This window comes from Humulus lupulus, chromosome X (genome assembly GCF_963169125.1).
Source record: "Humulus lupulus chromosome X, drHumLupu1.1, whole genome shotgun sequence".
Lineage (NCBI taxonomy): Eukaryota > Viridiplantae > Streptophyta > Magnoliopsida > Rosales > Cannabaceae > Humulus > Humulus lupulus.
The window spans coordinates 225,972,198-225,994,803 of NC_084802.1; the positions used below are offsets into that span (position 1 = coordinate 225,972,198).

Sequence of the window (22,606 nt, forward strand, 5' to 3'; positions counted from 1 at the left end):
AACAACTGAAATTTCTTAATTAGTCTTTAAGTAGCAAGTTGAAACTCACATCAAGTATTAAAACCATCATAGACATGCCATTTTAATTAACTTCATTATAATAATCTTCAACTTGACTCTACATGATAGTTACTTTTTTTTTCTTTTTTTGATAAAATAAATTTGATGTTTTTTCAAATCCCTCTTAAATACCTAGGTAGCAATTATAAGGTTAGACAAAAAGTCTAGTTTCAAAAAATACAAATAAAAAATATATCATATTTGTAATTATATGTTTTACCTAAAATGATCTATATTTTACACATAAATATCTTCGTTATAATTATTATTACTATAATTGGTTATTCTTCGGAGGTTCTCTTGGTAAAATGACATTTTTTTTAAGTCATTTTGCACTTTGACCTAGTTTTAATACTTTTTTGTAAAATGACATCCGACACTCCAGACAACTCGTCGAAATTTTATAAAAGTTGGTCAAAAAATTCAGACAGCTAGTCAAAATTTTTAGATAGCTGGTCAAGATTTTAGACAGGTCATTTTGCAAAAAATTATTAAATTAGGCCAGAGTGCAAAATGACTTCAAAAAATTGGTCATTTTCACCCATTACTCTTCTTCATATTGTGCTTAGTGGCATGTGAGTGCTCATGTCGACTCAGATAAGATTACAATTCATGTAGTCTAGTCTAAGTACATTCACTAATTGTATCATGTCAGTTCAGATACAATTACAAATCGTATCTTGTTAATCCATACTAAATTACTAATCATGTCATAATGTGTTGTGTCATCCCTATAAATGTCTTGTGTCAAGCCCATTTCAACAAATCGGAGATGTTATTTGGTACAAGCCCTAATCTCCTATTTTGAGCCATTAGAATAAGTCACATGGCATGAAAATAAGCTGAATTTAGTGAATGTCCATGGTGTTACAACACCATTTGACAACTTAACAAGTTTGAAAAATAAAGCCCTTATGGATTTCAAGTATCTAAATGGAGGAATGACAGAGGTCAGTAAGACTACTTCTACCCGGCCAAGTAACCATAAATGGAAGTAGGACTACACCTGGAAATTTGTTATTACTTAGCCTGCCTTCCTTAGTGCACCTCTTCTGTAGAATTTCTGCTAGTGTCAACAGTGAGCATAATGTGATTGGGGAGCACCCCTTCCAATCCCATCCCTTGAGAAAGGGAACCATTTCTCCTCTCGTTGGAATCTGCATCATCTTCTAACTTAATGATAGAATCCAAAGATGGGGCATCATCTTTCAGGACTGGTTCTGAGGTTGCTGGAGGATATCCTCTAGTCCAGAAAGCAGGCATCCTTTTGTCATCCTCTTTCATTCTCTCTGCATATTTTTGTATATCGAAACCTGTATTATCATTTCCACCGAATGCAGACTCCAGTCGATCCATATCAAAGTGATCCTCCATTATCTTCTTGGTGTTAAGTTCATCTGAGTACACAAACTTGACTTTGTTGCGAGTTTTTGGCTCCAAAAAAGGCTTTACTAACTGAAAAAGTACAATTTTTTTTCAAGTGTTACAACAAAGGAAACTAACATTAAATTCAGCACACAGAGTAATAATAATAATAAAGTATACCGTCCAGAATGGTTCAAAGAACTTTGGTGGATTATATAGTATGGCAAGACCTAGGCGTTCTGGATAGTGGTCTTGCAAAACATGGGCAGTTTCGCGCGTCACTTTTACTGAAATATGAGACAGATTGAAACCTTGAAAGTCAATCAGCCAAACCATCTGTTCCTGGTCTTGTGGAAGATTCAAGATAGCATTCTCCATGCAATAAACCAAATACCTAATTTGTCCTTTAGTTGACTTTGAGTTCTGCAATTAACAACTCAAAAGAAGGAAAAAAACTTGTAAAATCAACTCGAGTAGAAAAAGAAATTCTATATTACTAGTAGCTATAAAAATATATGATTTTCTGACCAATCAAAGTGAACAGATAATACAAGTACTGGTTTATCAGTGGATAAGGAGAACTATAAACCTCAAAACTAGGCCTCATGACAAGAACTGTTCTCCCATGCTTGTCAATGTAATTTGATCTGTAAATTTTGCCTGTCTCTGCTTCGTGAGCTACCTCTTCCTGCATCACCAATGAAATTGAAATAACATTAAATCTTAAATAATAGCACAAAGTTAACAAAGCATGTCCCCAGAGCCAAAACGTTAAGCCATAAGGTTCCAGTAGCATACCCAGCGAATCTCCTCTGGCTTGTACTCTGACCTCCATTTCAAGGTATCTTTCAGCATTTTAGTTGCCTTCTTCACATTCCAATTTCTTGCCCTCAAATATCGGCATATCGATGCATCGGAACAATATATGGATAACTTATCTGGCAATGGGCCTATCGACTTTCTCACTTCGTTTACCTGCAAATATTGAAAAGCATGGCTAAGTAAATTTATTCAAACTCTACCTTGTCCAAACTTGTAGATTTCAAAGAAAAGAAGCGCTTATTTAAGGATATGGTGAAATAGCAGATAACTGAAGATACCTTTGCTTGCTGATCTTCCGATGGTAAAATCTTCTCACAGCCAATCGAAGAAGATTTATTTAAACTTGAACTCATAGTTTTTAAGAGATTACTCCTACATGATGAAAGTCTGGATTCTTAAGTATCACATTATTGTTTCTGCTATTTCTATCACTCAATGTCAGCTTGACAGGTACAAAAATTATCTATATGTTCGCCAGAAATAAGCAATTTTATCATCCTTTCAAAATTTACAAAGATGTTTGTTAAAAGGGTTGCCCCAAATAATTTGGTAATAAATGTTCAATGTAAATTTTCTATAATAAACATAATTCAGAAGAATTAAATTAGCAACCCAACTGATAACCATTATAACCATTCAATTCGACCATCAATTAACAAGTCGAAATATTTATTTGATAAAGGTGAAATTAAAACCCCATTTGCACGAGAAACTTATCTGACCAGTATTTCTAATCATGATTGCCAAAATTAACAAATGTGACTTTTCACAGAACTAGAAGTGAAATTAAAGAAAACCCACCAAAAATACAGGATCCCAAAGCGAGAATGCTAAAATGAGGGAACTAACCTGACCTGACCTGACTGATTCAAGAAACAGAGGGTCACGGCTTCTGCGCTCAAGTGCTATTCTTCCAGAGGAAGTCAAACACTTGATAAGAATATCCCTGTATTTATTCCTTTAGAACAGATCTCGGAGAGAATGGATTATTATTGATATAATAATGATAACTATTTAGATATTACTTATTAACTGGATCCACTCATTGCTGATCAAATACTGATCCTTTCAACTTTGTTAAGTGACTTTGTTCTATTATGTAACTTATTTTGTAGTTTGGAACTTTTACTTTGGAGATTTCTGCTTTGGACTTTTTCCAATATTTAGCCTTGGGACAATGCACAATGCGAACAGGACATTTTCTGCTGCTGTAGCATGGGAAGTATGGGGCCACTTCTAACGATTAATGACTAATCAGGGTATTAATGTAAGAAAGTCAAAATTGTCCCTTAAATTTGTTGACATGGTTAACACTTAACAATGGTATAGAAGGGTAGTTATGACATTTCAGAAACGTGGGTCCAATTAAGTCTCACAGGGGTAAGCCAACAGCATGATGGGAAGGGGCCAAAACTTTTATTTTTTTATTTTTTTTTTGCGTATGATTCCCATATCAAATTCTAAATATGCCTCCATGGTTTTTTCTGGTAAAGTTGGTCTTTCGGTAGAGGTTTGATAGCTTAGAGCCAAAATTCCACCACCTAATCTCCCACCCACCTTTCTTTTTATTTAAATTATTACTCTTAACGGACAGATCAGAAACACTTTAGCCTTTTCTTAGGCACTCGTTTTCAACGTGTGACACTAAATGGCTTTTAACAAATCAATATTTTTTTCTCAAAACAATAGTAATACCCAGAGAAACTCCGGCTGGCCACGTGCAAAGTACTTGCGACACTGACGACCTTGGCAACTGGCAAAGGTCCTTAGAGCCTCAACCAAAGCTAATTCCATGATTGACCCGCTCCCTTTCTTGTTAATAGTGGTAGTTGTGTTATACATTAGCTAATCCAACTAGTCAGTCAGCAATTGAGAAAAGTTTCCCACAAAATGAGAATAACCATTATTCCGAGTGTGTTATTTCCAGTAATAGGGAATTATTGCTGCAATGTTACACTTACAAACCAGTCTATGCTACTTAACCTTCAAGCAGCAGGGAGTAAAAACAAATAAATAAAACCCACCAAAATTGTACATTCCCCTTTTTCATTCATTATCATGTAATAATAAACTATTCATGTTCAAAAAATTTACATAGCATCTTTGCATTTGTGATGTCAACTTTCTAATTGGAAGTGCCAACAACAACAAAAAAGAAAAAAAAGTTAGCGGTATACTTGTTAGAAGACAGCTAAGTCAGCAGCCACCAACATTGGCCAGATTTCCTTCATTCAAACGTTGCAGCTTGCTGATACCACCAATAAGATTCCTGGACAATTGGTATTCAACCCGTGAGATGTAAACTGAATGGGACCCATCCAGTTACAAAGAAGTTGGTCGTTCGCAACATGCAAGTGTTCTATGAGAGCGTATTAAAAAAATAATATAATAATAATAATAATACCTCAAAAGGCCTGTAAGCTAGAGGACCAAATGGCAAGAGGTTGATATGTTTTTACACCACCAACCCCAAAAGCATCAAGCCGCCCTGGGTGGGAAAAATTGTAGGAGTTGATTCAACCAAACAGATCTTTCTGTAATGGCATCCAACTTACACTCAACCCTGCCCTCTCTTCCAATTCCCTTTCTTTTCATTTCCTTTTACTCGTATGTTCACTGCAATTGTAATCAGCATGAAGTCCAAAACCGAGGTGTTTCTAATTGAATACTTCAAGCTCTTGGGACCAGCATGCAGAGCTAATGCCCAAAGGGCTTACTGCCAGGAGTACCATCCAAGATCAGGAAAACAAAAAATGTCATGCAGCTCCCAGAAGCCCAACAGAACTCATAGACAACCATCTCCAACTACATCTCTCTCTTTGCCACAGCCCCAGAAGAACTTTGCTTCTTTTGAATACCATATTGCCAGGCATCCCTAGATTTCTCACCAGCTGACTGATCAAAGTCATCCAAGGAATTATCAAATTGTGGCTTAAAGGGCCTGTAACTCCCATTCCTAGATATTACTGAGGCACTTGACTTCTCATCATCTTCAGATGGTGTGCCTGACCTAGACTCCATATGCATATCAAATGATCTATGTCTTGGTCCAGAAGACCTTAAACCCCTCATATTTGGTAGCATCTTTCCTGACAAGGGATTGTAAGGTCCCTTCAGTGCCAAAAAATCTTTCGGGATAGAGTCCATGTCCATATAACAGTTCCGGGCTTTGGCATCAGCAATCAATGCACCCCAGTCATCAGATTGTGTTAAAGCATTTGCATTTCCCATGACCTGTTAACACATTTAGTTTCAGGAAAAAACAAAAAGTCTGTTTGAAGAAAGCACATAAACCAGTGTAAAGTTACCAGGTGCACAATCATAAACGGAGTACGACTGCAATATGCTTTAAACCAAAAAAGAAAGGTGAAAAATGGAAACCTTACCCAAAGAGCTCTTCTTGCACGAGTCAGAGCGACATTCATTCGACGGATGTCTGCAACAAAGCCAACCCCATGGCTTGATGCACGCACACATGACATTATAATTACATCACGTTCTTGACCCTGGAAAGCATCTACAGTATTGATATATATGTCCTTTCCTTCATCTGAATTCAGAACTTCCTCAAACTCACGTTGAAGACATTTTAACTGCAGCTTGTATGGTGTGATTATGCCAACTGTGACTTTACCAACTCCCAAAGATTTCACAGTTTTCTGAAGATGCTCGTACAAGCGAAGGCAAATTTGTGCTTCATGTATGTTTTGATAAGAGACAGATCCACCTCTGTGTGATTCCCGCCCATGAGTAATGTCAAAAAATATGTAAGGTTTAAGTAAAGGGTCCTTACAGTACACCTCATCAGGTAAATTAGCCACACTTTCACTGTCCGTAAGGCGTCCTTGGTAGAAGTACCTTGAAGGGAAATCACGGATTTGAGGATGCATCCTGTACTGAACAGACAACAACATTGTGGGACATCCTGCTAGCTGGAATCTTTCAAAAAGACTTCTACTGTATAACAAGGTTCCAGCTGCCTTGCTAATAACTGTTGCAGGGAGCTGTTGAGGATCCCCAACAAGTACACATCGTGCGGCACCAAGAGAAAGAGGAGGAAGAATTGCCACTTCACTGGCTTGAGCTGCCTCATCTATCACCACCATATCAAACCCATGAGTAAGACGAGAAAACAATTTTCGACCACTGCTGGAGACAGTAGTAAAAACAACCTCAGCCTCATTTGCAAAACTTGCCTCTAGATTAGCCCGTGCTTCTTCCAAATTGAAGTTGCTGCCAGGACGGAACTTCCCTTCTAATATGACAAGGCGAGACAATTCAACTAAAATCTTATCCCTGCCTTCAACTGCTGCTGCAAGGCTCTGGAGCAATGCATCACGATTCTGGTCCCTGGCCACAAGAACGTCAGGATCAACACCAACTGATCCTTGGGAACGAACAGCAGCAGCTGCAACAGTAAGTTCTCTCTGTAGATTCGTTATCTGTGACGAAAACTGAGATTCCCGGCTTCTTAACTGGTGCATCCATCCATAGATTTCCTCTCGACTCTTGACCAAAAGCTGTTCAGTTCTCCGCTCAACAGAGACAGCCTGAGCAGCTCGTGTCTGTGAATCAACCCCAACCCGTGCCACATCAGGCCGATAAACCTTCATCTCACCATCAATGAATCCGCGGTCAAGGACACGAGCAAGAAGCTCATCAGTTGCAGCATTAGATGGGGCACAAACTAACATCCTAGGCTTGGGGCAGAGCTTTGGAAGAGTACGAAAGAGATTCTGGTCCATATTTAGAAGAACCTCATCAATCGATCCCACAGTCACATGGTCAGAGCTGCTTTCATTACCCTGCTTATAGCTCTCTGGTGCAAGTTTCTTGAGCAAAGAAGTGTAATAATGCTGATACTGAACCAGATGGATGACATTTAGCATTCCCCAAACAGTGTGTGTCTTACCTGTCCCTGGAGGTCCTTGGACAAGAGTAAAGGGCCATGGATCTTGCTTTTTTGTCATCCCACCACTAGTACCAGCAGCTGTATGTGTTGCTGCCCATTGGATTGCTGCTAGCTGGGGTCCATTGAAGGTCCTATGCAAATAATCAACAAAGTTCTGTGTGAAGCAGTCTGGCATTGCAGGGGTTTGCTGCTCATATTTTGGAAAATGTTCCGGGCTGGGCTGAAGAATTGCAGCTTGCATCTGCACAAAAAGGTCAGTCAAATGTTGAAGAAAGACTTCAAAAACCAAAAAATGTTATAGTTGACAGTCACCTGTGAATTCAGACGACGAAATGCATGAAGTGCAACGTACTCTCGCTGAGTAGTTGCAAGGGAACCAAGCACAGTTAAGTACCAAGTACTTTTAGGTAGCAGTTTTCTCAGAATATGGTCATCGTCATTTGTGCTGGAAAAATCAACCAAAAAGAAGAGATGAAAAAAAGTCAACATGATTGCTGAGAGAGAGAACAATATAAAAGTATAAGACCCAACACCACAACAACAAAGAATAAAAAGTTGCAAATTCTAAAATACCCATTAAAATCATACGAGTCACCGATGTAAAAGTGAAGGATTGCCCCTGGAGGATCTCGAGTATCAAGAGGAATGTGTCGTCTAACAGTACCAGCCACACGTCCACTGATTTCAGGATCTTCATCATCTTCAGCGGCAGAAGTGTTGCTACGCTTAGATCGAGCTGATTGACAGATAAGAGACATAATTAAAAACAAAAAGGACTAAAAGCTTACAAATCTAATAATTATTGAATGGAATAAATATACAGTATGTACCAGATCCAGGCCTGGGAGATGAAAGAATAGCAACATCCCCTTCCTTAAATGTCCATTTGCACTCATTTGATGGAAGGACAACTACATCATACCACCCTAAGACAACAAGACACGTGCCTTGGTTAATTTAACTAAAATAAAAGCCCAAATCACATTAAATGCATTTAGTATCGCATGCCATGTAATTATATCCCATCATGATTAGAGCCTCATAAAAACAGTAAGATCACAGAAGGAAAAAAATGGTTAGAAAAAAACCACAGCAAACGCATTTGCAGCAACCATTAACCAATGGTACCTACATGTTTCAGCTGTGAACAAATGTATGCTTTCAACCATTCAGTAATCAGGCGTACCATAGTATCAAAGAAAAAAAAAACTCTAGACTTTGCAGTACCTCTTTCTCTCCTGTCAATGCTCTTTACACGGACCTTTACATGTGTATCTCTTGATGGTATTTCACTTAATTCCTCCCACGTGCTGTAAAGCTGTGCTCTGCATTCCTCAAACAGCAAAGGCTCAAATACTCTGACATACTCCTCCACAGATTCAAACCGACCAGGAACACATTGGAGGTCAGTCTCCCCTGAGCATAATAATTTCAACTCATAAAACAATCAATCAAAAAAGAGAGAAAGGATCGCTAAATCCCCTTCCCCAATGACAATAATAAATAAAAACATAAAATAATGAAATACAAAGGAACCAGATCACCAAAAGAAATCATAACAAAGGTAGTCCACATATACACAAAAGGAAGTTATATTAAACCTAAAAAACCAATTCAACCAGTAAAGAAAACCATCCTTTTTTATTAGCTGGAGAGAGCTGTAAATCATCAAATGTTGTCACAACACTAATCAAAGTTCATCATGATGGAAAAAGTTTCTATCAAAATGCCCTTCCAATGGTTAGAGAACCAACTTTTAATGGGTTCTTTTCCAAAACTCCTGAGCAATATAATATCTAAAATAGTTCAAATGCTAATTAACCAAAAATGTTTATATTTACTTAGGTAGAGCACAAACACCAAATAGCAGATGTTGTCAAAACAATTTTACCGAAACTTCCTACTCTTTTTAGGTAAACATAAATCATCATAGCAACATACCAGAACAAGAATTCTACCCCCGTTAATCAATATACCATGAGAGCATGATGTGGACAGACAGTGCAAAAAATTGGTGACAATAATTACGTAGTGAAATTGAGATGAAACGGTAAAATCATGTTTAGCTCAGATTCTCGATTTCACACTATAATTGTCATCACCTTTGCAAGTTCTGTTATCAGTTTCATGGTTTAACAATTGAAGGGTATAAAGCCCTAGCATAAAAAATACAAAAGTTGTCAATGCAAATGGCCCAAACTTTCCAAGTATGATAAATTCTAAAGGCCATGTTGCCAAAGAACAAAATTATAACAAACAATAGTACAACGTCATACCTGGGTGATGCCAAAACTTTTCATTGGTGACCTCCCGTATAAGACGCTCTACTGACGTGTCTTGGTATGCATTGCTCATTGTTGTTTGCTTCTTGGCTGGCGGAGGCTTTTTGTTTCCCACTTTTGAGTCCATGGAATTTTGACCAGTAAGCGACGGCTTCCTGTTTGAACCCTGCAAATTCTTCAGTTGCCTTGTATCTGCAGGCTGCTTCCATGAACTCTGTCTAGGAATAGGTGGCAAGGCCTCTGTAGCAGCATCACTGTCGCCAATTTGCTTCCTAGACCTGACAAACCCAGAACTGACATCACCATTGGTTTCGTATTTAGACTCACTCGATTCCAAAGGAGTTCCTTCTTCGCCAGAAGAGGCATCAACTTGTCTCTGCTCCTTTAGCATTGATTGATTTTGCTTTTCTATAAAGCGCTCAACAGGTGGAGGAACTGTACGGGTTTCCTTCACTGTTCTAGTTGCAATAGCTGATGAGAAAGCTTGTCTTCGAGGCGTTGAAGATTTAATAGGGCCAGCCTGCTTAACATCTTCCAAATTAAGAAACATGGTCTGCCTACTACGTTTCTTTCCCAACTTTGCTTCATTCTGTTGGTCTATCTTCCTCTTCACTGGATTATTTGCACACTTAATTGCATGAATTGCTTCAATACCCTTAACCTCCCGTTGCTTTGGAACACAACCAGATTCCTCTTGACAATCCACAGATACATCACCTTTTACACTCCCTTCTATGTTACGGCTGAAGTTCCCACTTTGATCATTGGCAGTTGGATCTACTCCTAAAGACACATTTCTGATACTTTCATTCTTGGCATTTTCAGAATTTTTTACACAGGACGGACTACCATCAACAGGAGCACCAGAAGCAACATGGCCCATTTCTCCAGACGCTACTTGCTCTTGTGAAATTTTAACCTGTTTATCCAAACTTCTACTTCTATATACAACGTCAGAACCCTCACCCTCAGCATCAGACCATTCTCCTTCTTCTCTTTCTGTTGGTGGAGCATCTGAACCACCAGAAACAGGCACTACTTTCATATCCTCGTTATTTGACTTAGAAGTAGAGGGATTGTTGGAATTCAGATGTCTCACATTCTGTTCACTACCCCCTTCAGGGCCATGAGCAGACTTGGGTCGAACAAAGGGTTGAAAACCAGATACAGAAGATGCATGGGAAAAAGCATTCTTGTTTGCAATTCCTTTGGCAGTAGCTGATACTGCTAACCTTTCCATAGTCTCGGGATTTGCGGATGGAAGTGCCTTCTGTGGCTGGAAATGTACGACCCCGTCGCTGTCCTCAATGTTATCCTCGGAAGGGAGTTCGTTGAGATCAAATAAAAGCTTTCCTCGAGAACCCATCTCATATGTAAATACATACAAACTAAACTTCCTAACAAACAGTCCCAACTCAGTTCCAACTAGCGCTTTCTGACAAAAGATAGTAATGATAATAATAATAAAATTTTAAAAATTGCAAAGCAATATAGAAGTTCAATAAATAATCAATTGAAGTAAAGAAACTTCCATAAACCTGGTTGAGAAAAAGAAATTAAAAGAAAAGGGTATGAACTGGCACTAAGGATTTAATTGTTTAAAACTAAAACAAGGGCAGATCACCGAGTAATGCCATGAACTTCAGGTCACCAAGTAAAAGAAAACTTTTCGGGAACAAATTTTATTCTACTATTATCTATTATCTAATCAAACGTATCGTAATTGATAAAACACCATAGAATCAGTGATAAATCAAAGTAAAAAAATACGACGCACAACCATGTATGTATATTTATTTAACAAAAAGGAATGATATTTGACCATTGCAATGGCAGCGAATAGTACAATGCAGAGTAAGGCCAAACAAAACATAGAACATTAGTAAAAGAAAACCCTAACAGCAACATCAGTAATCATTATAATACCTTAAAAAAAACGATAAAAATAATGAAATTTTTTTTTGCCAATAACACAATTGACAGACCACTATCATCACTAACCATTATTCAATCAATTCAATAAAGAAACCAGATCAAAACCACAAACAGCCCCACTAACCCACCACAATTCCAATCCTCGCAACTAACCTAGCATTCACTCTAGGGATTTTAACAAACAAACACTTCCATAAAGCTCCACAAACCAATCCTCGTTACACTAATTCATATGCCCAGACCTCAAAATCACAATCCACACAGTTCAACACAGATCGAACCCAGCCCCACTTATTCAAATTCACGAAACCACAAAGTCATTCCAAAACTTTTAAGCATTAATCTGTAATAGTCAAACGCCAAGATTAAATCTATTCTCCAATCTCATTATCCACGTTCACTGATCTTTCTGTATGATAAAAATAATTAAATTAAAATTTAGGGAAAAAGTACTGTAGCGAACGGAAAAAATTTACCTCTTCAAAAAGCTTTCTTGTATAGAAAAATTGGAAAGCGGACAAATAAAATAATATTGGATTTAGAAAATCTTATAGGGTTGAGTTAGGGAGGGAGAGAGAGAGCAAAGCCAGAGACAAAGAGAGAACCCAAAATGAGGAAAGAAAGGGCTTAGTTACGGCTTTATATAGGAAATATCGAGCCACTCTCGCCGGCCGGGTTTTTCTCCGTTCGTCGTGATTTTATTCCGGTCTATTTTATTCATGAAATCCCCAAAATACCCATTTTTCGAAATTGATTTTTTAGAATTCTGTGGGCAATGTCGGTAGTTTATATTTTTTTTGAAGGATTTTTCACGAGTAGCGATTACGATAGTTGTTTTCTTTTTCTTTTTCTTTTATTAAAAATAAATAAATAAACAAAATAAATAGTTATTTGTGTTACACGTATCACGCTCGCACGTGAGAATCTTACCATCCAAGTCCAAACCCATATGTGGGTGGGCGAAGGAAACCACGTCACGTGCTTAAATTGGGATATTGATTTACGAGGCTACTCAGTTATTATTATTAGGTATTTGTCATTTATTTTTACTCTTTGTTAATTACCAACTAAGTCCACATTGTTACTTAATATTAAATACGGTAAATTTGACTTTTAACGTATTAAGTGACTATATATGATAAATTTATACCAACCGAAAAAGAACTCACATTTTTATTTTAGTATTCTTTAGATTATCAAAAATGTCTCTATCATAAATTTCTCTCTTTTTCTCACATTGTCTTCTCCCTCTCTATCTCTCACGTTTTCCTCTCTATCTCTCAAGCTCTTGTAAAACAAAAAAAAACAAAAAAAATGCAGCTTAATCTATACAAATTTTCGAGCTTATTTCAGGGCAAGTTGTGAATCCTTTCAAGGCAAGGACTTCATTTTGGATTTCGTATCAAAAATCGTATGGGTAAGTATATATTTGTTATATGTAGTGAGGAAACTTGTTTATCGACATTGCTTTTGCTATTTCGAATAGATCTGTGTATGCCTTCATGTTTTATTGTAATTTTTCACTGTCGGAATGAATTTCCGTTCCTTTCTTGGTTTTTTTTTCTGGGTTTTTTGTCTGCCTCGATAGGACTTGATGGTCCTCGATGGACCTCGATAAATCCTCATGTATTATATTATTTGTATACCTCGATATGCCTCGATGGACCTCGATAAAACCCTCACATAAGGGGAGAAATGGCTACCTCGATATGCCTCGATGGGCCTCGATAACATCCTCACATAAGGGGGAAATGGCTACCTCGATATGCCTCGATGAGCCTTGATGGGACTCGATAAAATCTTCACATAAGGGGAAATGGCTACCTCGATATGCCTCGATGGGCCACGATAGAGGCATAAAACTTAATTATGTAGTATTTGCCTCGATGGGACTAGATTGGAATCGATGGGCCTCGATGGGTTGACCTCGATAGTGTGATAGTTTGACCTCGATATGAATCGATATTTTGCTGTTTTATGTTGTAGTTTAACTTTTTGACCTTTTTTTTTGTTTTTTTGTTGTTTTTTGCAGATTCGACTGTTTCCATATTTGTTGCATTCAATGGTGTTTGGGAACTCGAAAATAGGGATTGGATTTTCAGGGATGCTGAAAATCAAGTTCTGCCCATGGAGAAGCGTTTGACGTATGAGCAACTGCTTGAAATTCTGTACGATGAGCTTGAAGTGAATAAATGTGTGCATGACTTGAAAAATGAGGTCCCGTATACATGCCTATCACAATCCATTAAACCTACCGTTATAAAAAATGATAGGCATGTGCGTGCATTCATTGGGTTAGCATCGAAATATGTAGAGAAGCTCATTCCTCTATGTGTGACATTGATTAAGAAGGGAGGTATAAGAAATGCATTGGCTTCTGCCAGCGTTAATAAAGAAGTTCGATTTGAAGAGAACCTTTCTCCTCCATGCCATGGTTTCAAAGGAACTCAAGGTGACTTTGGAACATGTGTTCCCAAGACAAATCCAGACGTCATAGTCCATGATGATATCCCGATTAGAGATCCGCCATATTTGCATGACACGGCGGAGTATGATCCCTATAGCTACGATCCTTATGTCAACGACGATCCTGTTGCTGATGCAACAAATCTTGGTGGGCCAGATGTTAGGGCATATTTGCCAACACAGAGTTAAGATGTTATGGTAGATGAGGAGCGCAGAATAGAAGATTGGCAAACACCTGGGACCAGCAGTAGTCGTCCAGGTCCAAGTACAACCGATGATAGTTTTAGATGGAGTTCTCCATTGGACCTAGGTGAAGAACGTAGAACATGGAGTGCTCCCATGTTCACCAAAGAGGATATAGAGGCCTCACATCAACATCATTCTTCAACCAGCAAAGCTTCAGGAGAATTGCACCTTGGGAAGTTCTTTCAGAACAAGTTTGAATTGAAAACCAAAGCATCCATATTTGCAATGAAGAATAATTGTGAGTTTATGGTGAAGAAATCTGAGACTGATGTGTGGTACATTACCTGCAAGGATCCTGATTGTGGTTGGAGATTGAGGGGTAAGAAAAAAATGCGATCTGAAATGTTCGAGATTACTGTATACAATGAAGTACACACTTGCTCACAAGAAATTCGAGATAAGGACCACCGTCAAGCATCACCGTGGGTTGTTGGGCACCTAATCAAGAGGAAATTTGCTACCGATGGTACTCGGTACATGGAAAACATAAGGGAGGACATGAAGCACCATTTTGGGGTCAAAATGAGCTATGAGAAGGCGTGGAGATGCAGAGAAAGGGCTTTTATGTATGTCAGAGGGACACCTGAGGAATCATACTCCAGGTTACCTAGATACCTGTGTCAGTTGGAGCATAAGAATCCAGGTACAATTACTGATTTTGTAGCAGAAGATGGTCATTTCTTGTATTGCTTTTTTTCCCTCGGTGTTTCTAGGCGTGGTTTCCAGTACTGTCGTCCTATAATTTGTGTGGATGGCACATTCTTGAAGAATAAGTATGGTGGCCACATGCTCTGTGTTGTTGCGTTGGATGCAAACAACCAGTTGTTTCCAATTGCGTTTGCATTGGTTGACAGTGAGAACCATAACTCTTGGACTTATTTCATGAGAAAATTGAAGGAAGCCATAGGGGACGTTGAGAACCTTGCTTTTGTATCGGACAGGCATAAAAGCATTAATCATGCTTTGAAGCTTGTGTTCCCAAATGCCTATCACGGTGCATGTTACCATCACATCTGTATGAATGTGGTGGCAAAATTCAAAACTGACCACGTGCAAGACATCATGAGGCGTGCAGCGTACGCATTTCGAAGAACGGAATTTCACAAGTTCTTTGACAAGATTAAGGTAATTGATCCGCCCATTGCTCAATATCTAGAGGGAATTGGCTTTGAAATGTGGAGTAGCGCTTATTTTCTTGGTAACTGATACAATATCATGATGAGTAACTACGCAAAAAGCTTTAACAATAAAACCAAGGAGGCAAAGAGCTTTCCAGTCGCTACTTTTCTTGAATTCATAAGATTCACTTGATTAGTGGTGAAAAATGCATATTTATTGACTTTAATATTCAAAATAAATTGAGTTTAATTAATATTTTCATGGAATTAATATAATTTATTTAATAAATGAAAATATTTGATTATGATTTAATTTAATGTTAATTTTTAGGAAATAAATTGCATTTGAACACAAGCAAAAAGAGAAGAGAAAGAATGAGTTAAAACTGAAAAAAGAAAGGAAGAAAATGATATTTTGTTGAAGAAATGAAGCTAAGGCCCATTCGGCCCAAGACTCCAGCCCAATCTGCAGGCCCACACTGAAGCTTCCCAGCACCTTTTCCAGCTTGTCCCCAGCGTGACCATTGAAGCCTTCCTTCATGCGTTGACCGGGTCAACCAAGCATTCTTCTTCAAATCCAAGCAGTCCACGCCTAACATAGCTTCAACAAGCCAACGTGTCCAACCCAGCAGCTTCACCCAAGTTTCCAGTAGCCCAAACGCAGGCCAGGCCCAACGCCTCAACCAAACTTCAGCCTTCAGCAGCCCAAGCTCCTCCAATGTAAGCCCAATCCGAAACACCCCAAAGCCAGCTTGTTGACGTGGCACATTTTCATTGGCTGGAAATAGGTCAAAACCCACTTCTACCACCAGCCACTTTCAACCCATATTTTGTGGGTATTGGGCTTTGCAAAATTGATATTTTGAGCTTTAAAGCTCATGTTTTTGTGGTATTTTAAAAAATGGCATTTTGACCATACACCAAAATAGCTAGGGTAATATTAATAATAAGATTTGATTTTTCAAATAATATTTTATTATTAATATTTCAGATTTATTTTGTAAACCCCATTTTGTTGTTTAATTTCTTTTTAGTCATTTTCTCCTTCTATAAATAGGGACTCTTTCTTCACAATATGTATGTAATTTTTAGAGTAAAGAAACTATAGCAAAATTTCTACTCACTTTCTTCTTAGAATTTTGTGAGAATCATGAGCATAATGGCCTAATTTTCCTAGGAAGGTTATGGATGATTCCATATGCTAGTGATGTTATTTTGCAACTTTGATTTACTATGTTCTTAATGTAATATATTTGAGTTATTTATGTTCTTTCATCTCTATCTTTATTTTGTTATCTTTATTTACTTATGCTAATAGTATACAGGATTAGTCATGCTCTTTCTATATGCTTCTAATTAGTAAAAGTAATATTGATACATAATTTTATGTCTAATCTTCTATTGCATTATTGCCCTTGGGTATTTTGTCATTTTTAGATTTTTCATAAGATTAACATTGTGCTTTTAAAGTAAAGAACTTTATAACTCAAATGGACTTTTGTTATAAAAAATATATGGACTTTAATGTTAGATTTTCCAAGTAAATGTTGGGATGTGAACTATTTACTTGTGTATTTTTGTAAATCAAGTAACCAAGTAACTAAACAAGCATTTGGATGATTCTTGAAACCTTTCATTTTCTCAAACTCTTGATTACATCTTACATTTATTTCACTTATCTCATTTTATCAGACAATACCAAAATCTCAAACATATTTTCATTTCCATCTTTTTATTTATTTATTGTTACTAATTTTTGTGTTATTTTCTACTAATCTTTTGAGTTTAGGTTACCTCCTTGTGGATCGACCACCCGATTATACTACAACCACCACTTAGTGGTTGTCACGATTTGGGCGTTAAACATCAGTCTTCAGTCTTGGTTTGCAGATAGACGTGAAAGAGCTGCAAAAGCAACAACTGTGTTATCACTTGAGATGGAAAAGGATTTGAAGCAAATAGGTGATAAAGCAATTGTTTTGGATGTCCAAGTCCTTGGACATCATGAATTTCTTATGGTCGATGGTAATGGTGATGGTGAGGTGAACTTGGCCACAAAATCATGCTCATGTGGCATGTTCCAAACCATTGGTGTGTACATGCTTTTGCTGCAGTCAGAAAAAGAAGCATAAACATTTACTCATTGTGTTCCCTTTACTATAGAATCGAGGCATTGGAGGACACTTATAAGGATACTATTTACCCTGTTGGGAACGAGGATGAATGGGTAATCCCTGATCACATCAGAGATACGGTTGTCGGCGTCCCCGTTGAGAAAACCCCTGTAGGAAGGCCCAGGAAGCAGAAAGTGGGTAGGCGAAAGACAAATCGCTATGCTTCACGCGAGGAGAAGATTGTCAAGCCACATAAGTGTAGCAGATGTGGTGGTAGTGGGCACAATAGGAAGTCATGTAAGGATAGGATTTAAAAAATTGTGTTATATAATTATTTAATTGAATTTGTTGCATTTATTATATGGAGTACTTCTTCTAATACTTTGTTGGTTTGGATGTCGAGTGTAACGCCCCAACTCCAGGGACCGTTACGGTGTGCCTTGCAAACAGTGCTAAACTCGCTAATCGAGTCATTTGGCCAAAATCGTGAACTAAGTATGATTAGCGGTTTAGGGATTAAACATTTTGGTTAAGACGTAACGTTTCACTAGAACGTTTAATATATACATTGGGATCCCGAAAATATAATTTCAGAGTTTATTACAGAAAATATTTACAACAGGCCGTTCTAAGCGGCAAAACAGGGTTCAACCCTAGTTCCACTTTAAACCTCGGCCGTGGCGGACGAGCAGCTGCATATGTACACGTCATCACCTAAGCTCTCCAACTCAAGGATGGTCCAGTTTCCTCTTGCCTTTACCTGCACCACGTAGCACCCGTGAGCCAAAGCCCAGCAAGAAAACACAATCCAACATGACATAATATCAACAGATAACATGACGTAATATCATCAGGTAACATGATATAATATCAACAGATAGCATGGTATAATACCAACAGATAACATGGTATAATACCAACAGATAACATGATATAATATCAACAGCGATTATAATAACCATTCAGGACTATCAGTCCAAGCAAATAGGTGACAATAGCCAAAAGTCACAATAATGAGCATCGCTCCTTCTAGCCATGTGACGATAGGATCACCAGGGCTTAGCTGATAAGTGATTCTTTCTTAAGTTTGATTAGGACGGGTGCAAGGTGATTAGTCACCAACATAACCTTCCTCACAACTCTAGAGTCGAAATTATGGACAACGTCCCTTAGCCATGTGACAAACGGTCACCGGGGTCAAATACCTTGGCTATAGTCATCTGGTTGTAGACCAGGCAAGCGCTTATAATTTCTTCGACTTTAGGGTCGGTCTAGCATTGAATGGCTCTATGGCATTAATATTCCCTAGTAGTCAGTGTGATTCTCGACTTTAGAGCATTAATGCCATAGAGCCATTCAATGCGTGATTCTCGACTTTAGAGTCAGTCCCTGACTAGTCAGTGTCTTTCACTAGTAAGACATGCCACCAATCACACATCACATATTCCCTATCCATAAACGAGGTATTTAGCATGCTTACTAAACAGGTATTAGTACTATTAGGGCCATGCATCAACACAGAGATTCAAGCTCTGAACGATATCATACTCAGTATATAAAGCATGTCCCAATCACATGTTTCTTATGCATCATGTGCAATATATCCAACAATCCAACATGCACCAATAACAGCCATGCATGTCACGTTTAATAGTCAATCAACATGCATCAAGAATAGCCATGCATGTCATCTATAATAATCAACCGACATGCATCAATAATCAACCAACATGCGACATAATAGCCATGCATGTCATACATAATAATCAACCGACATGCATCAATAATAACCACGCATGTCATACTCAATAATCAACCAACATGCGACATAATATCCATGCATGCCATACATAATAATCAACCGACATGCATCAATAATAACCACGCATGTCACATATACACATGGTGCAGTTTTCTTACCTCAATGTCGAGCTAGAACGATTAGAAGAACGACCCTTGAGAACGATCAACTTTTAGTCCTTTAGCGGTCACCTAGTCATAACCAAATATAAGGTATCATCAATAAAAATGATCAGCACAGGTTCCCAAACCAATATCTAGCCTCCGGGACATCAATCCCCCACTTAACCGGGTACTAGGTACAACCCCGAGGCCTAAAGCTTGAATCCCCAAGCTAAAAACATGTTTTTGGCAAAATTGACCTTAAGGGTCGCGGCGCGCCCTCAAACAGAGAGGGACTCCCCCTGCCAGACGCCAAGGGCCACGGCGCTCCCCTGCTGCGCCGCGGCGCCCAGCCCAAACCAGCTAAGTCGGCCACACGCACCAGAATTTCCCCTGTGCTATTTCCTCTCAAACCAGTCCTTCAAACCATCATAAAACCTCATCCTAACTTACAATTAAACCCCCAAATAACACCCATAGCTCACCCTCATCAAATCCCAATCAAACCAACACTAAAACTCCCTTTGATTCACACTTTCCACATCAAAATTCTAAGGCTGAAACTAACAACCAAAACAGAGCATAACTTGAGTTCAATGATCAAAACTTACCTTAAAACCTGTTTTGAACTTCCCACACAAGCCAAATCAAGTGCTCCAACCCAGCCTTTAAGTTCCCTTGGTTGAATCCCCACCTAGAACTCAAAAACCTCAAAGGAGGAATGAAGGAAATTGTGTGCAGGAAAGGAAGATGAGAGTCTCTGCTTTATTCTGTTCTTCTACAGCCCTCCTAAGTTATATATATCCAAAACACCAAATGACCAAAATACCCTTAAGCCATCAAAAGCTTCTCAAACTATTCTAAGGGTAAAATTGGTACTTTCCACCTATCCCGTTAATCATAATTAACGCTTTCCAATTCCCGCTAATCTCAATATCCTCAAATTCCAATAATTCATATCTCGTTACCCTAAAATCCCCGGTAACGCTCTAATCATTAAATTCACCCTGAGACTCACCCCGAGCCCCGAACTAAACCCGTTATGACTAGACCGAACACTTGCATCTCATGATCATCTCATGTCGATAAGCTCGAACCAATCCACCTTATAATGTGGCTATATTAATTAATCACAATCATGCACCCAAAATATACAATTGCGCCCACAGTGGCCAAATTACCAAAATACCCTCACAATAATAAGTTCTCCCATATGCATGCATCCACCATCATATAATAATATAATTCACGTAAACATGCATATAATCATTAAATACTATAATAAATCAATTATGGCCCTCCCGGCCTCCTAATCAAGGTCCTAAACCTTATTAGGAAATTTGGGGCATTACATCGAGGCAGACACATTATGTGAATTTAGTACTTTTTTATTTAATAACTTTTTCAAAAAATATTGTTTGATAAAAAATAATATACAAAACTAACTATATGCTATACTATACAAGATGTGTATGAAGAAAATGTAAAGAGCATCACGGGGACAAATTCTGATAGAATAGGTCCACACACCACTTGGTCTTGAAATGCTGGATGTTCTCATCGATAATGGTATTGAGTGGTAGCCTGGCACCCAAATGCTTGATATGTTTGATGGAAAACATACCACAATCCCCATTGCATATAATCGATTTTGTGTCAATAGAAGATAAAAATAACTTTAATTTTCAGATTTCAAAATACACTAATTAAATAGGGGAATACCTTGTCTTAGTCTGAGGACACTCCTCTGAAGGAATACGACAATATGAAAAAGGCTTTGCGTTCTGCTCAGGAGATACCTGGAGGTCCTCGTGGCCGTCAAACATGCCAGAACACCATAACAACGAAGGCAACAATAAGCACCAAGGCTTGATCACTTCCTCCATCAGAGTGGGACTGAGCACGCTATGGTTGAAATCATAAATGTTGATGCACCACGTTGGAATGGAGACTTCAATGGCGATCCAATGTGCGGCTTTCTTGACGTGCAAGGAAAAATATACTTCACTCACATTTTGCCATGATACAAGGAATTGATTATCATCGCCCTTCAACATATTCAGCACATCGTCATCCCATGTATACTTAGTGCCGGTCTCTCTGAAATGATTCCAATGACCTAGGAACACTTGGGGGAAGGTGGTGTTCATGATCGTAGCATCATGGCGAAATGCAGCATGATAAAAGTGGCGTCGGTGGCGTAGCATGTGCAAAGCGGCATCAATATGCTGAAAAAACATGAAAATTTGTTAGTACCATCAATATATTTTAAGATTGAATTGAAAATATAAATGTAATTTACATACCGAATCCCAAAGCCAAGTCTGGACTGTGTGCAACTGCAAGAACCATGCCACACCATGCGTCCCAGTATAGACGTTCCGGTCTCTCTTGTTGGCGATCTTCCCGATGATCCACTTATGGAAGCTCTTCTCCTACTGTGGGTCACACTTCCTCAATGGTTCAGCAACTAGCCCCTGTTTATCTTGTCTGATCTTCTTCGTTGGGTCGGTGAAGTCATCAAAATGCTTGGGCCTGCGTTTCTTCCTGACAACTTCAAGGCTAGCTGCCTCCTCGGGCTGCAGTACTCGTACACTGGACTGCCAGCATCACTAGCAACTATAGATGTTTGGGCCTATGGAGTGGAGGGTTGATCACCGTGCTCGTAGTCTGTAGGCAAGATATCAGACTCTGTATCTGATTTTACGTCAGTGGATCAACCTGAGACCACTGAAAGCAGCTACGCCAATTGAGCCATGAGGACCTCCAGGTATCCCCTGAGCAGAACGCAAAGCCTTTTTCATATTGTCGTATTCCTCCAGAGGAGTGTCCTCATACTAAGACAAGGTATTCCCCTATTTAATTAGTGTATTCTGAAATCTGAAAATTAAAGTTATTTTTATCTTCTATTGACACAAAATCGATTATATGCAGTGGGGATTGTGGTATGTTTGCCATCAAACATATCGAGCATTTGGTTGCCAGGCTACCACTCGATACCATTATCGATGAGAACATCCAGCATTTCAGGACCAAGTGGTGTGTGGACCTATTCTATCAGAATTTGTCCCCGTGATGCTCTTTACATTTTCTTCATACACATCTTGTATAGTATAGCATATAGTTAGTTTTGTATATTGTTTTTTATCAAACAATATTTTTTAAAAAAGTTATTAAATAAAAAAGTACTAAATTCACATAATGTGTCTGCCTCGACATCCAAACCAACAAAGTATTAGAAGAAGTACTCCATATAATAAATGCAGCAAAATCAATTGAATAATTACATAACACAAATTTTTAAATCCTAGCCTTACATGACTTCCTATTGTGCCCACTACCACCACATCTGCTATACTTACGTGGCTTGACAATCTTTTCCCC

The 22,606-nt window shown here is 38.4% G+C and overlaps 2 protein-coding genes across 5 annotated transcripts; both read right to left on the reverse strand.

The window, feature by feature from the left end:
• Positions 1-738: 738 nt before the first annotated feature.
• Positions 739-3,415, reverse strand: LOC133805248 (uncharacterized). 2 transcript variants are annotated; one of them, XM_062243377.1, is made up of 6 exons: positions 3,102-3,415; positions 2,526-2,619; positions 2,224-2,400; positions 2,015-2,113; positions 1,606-1,848; positions 739-1,515 (listed from the first exon to the last, which is right to left on the reverse strand). In XM_062243377.1, the coding sequence occupies exons 2-6, from the start codon at positions 2,598-2,600 to the stop codon at positions 1,099-1,101; spliced, it is 1,011 nt and encodes a 336-aa protein (XP_062099361.1). In that variant the 5' UTR covers positions 2,601-2,619; positions 3,102-3,415; the 3' UTR covers positions 739-1,098. The 2 variants fall into 2 exon arrangements, with proteins under 2 accessions (XP_062099361.1, XP_062099360.1); XM_062243376.1 differs by having other exon boundaries at positions 3,097-3,414.
• An 846-nt stretch (positions 3,416-4,261) lies between these two features.
• LOC133805247 (uncharacterized) lies at positions 4,262-12,002 on the reverse strand. 3 transcript variants are annotated; one of them, XR_009878897.1, is made up of 9 exons: positions 11,853-12,002; positions 9,436-10,876; positions 8,387-8,575; positions 7,990-8,085; positions 7,733-7,895; positions 7,472-7,604; positions 5,634-7,400; positions 4,652-5,481; positions 4,262-4,516 (listed from the first exon to the last, which is right to left on the reverse strand). XR_009878897.1 is itself a non-coding variant. In XM_062243374.1 (8 exons), exons 2-8 carry the CDS (start codon positions 10,805-10,807, stop codon positions 5,053-5,055), a joined length of 4,149 nt encoding a protein of 1,382 aa, XP_062099358.1. In that variant the 5' UTR covers positions 10,808-10,876; positions 11,853-12,002; the 3' UTR covers positions 4,262-5,052. The 3 variants fall into 3 exon arrangements, 2 of the variants coding, with proteins under 2 accessions (XP_062099358.1, XP_062099359.1); XM_062243374.1 differs by having other exon boundaries at positions 4,262-5,481; XM_062243375.1 differs by having other exon boundaries at positions 4,262-5,481; positions 9,436-10,838; positions 11,853-11,995.
• Between the last annotated feature and the right edge of the window lie 10,604 nt (positions 12,003-22,606).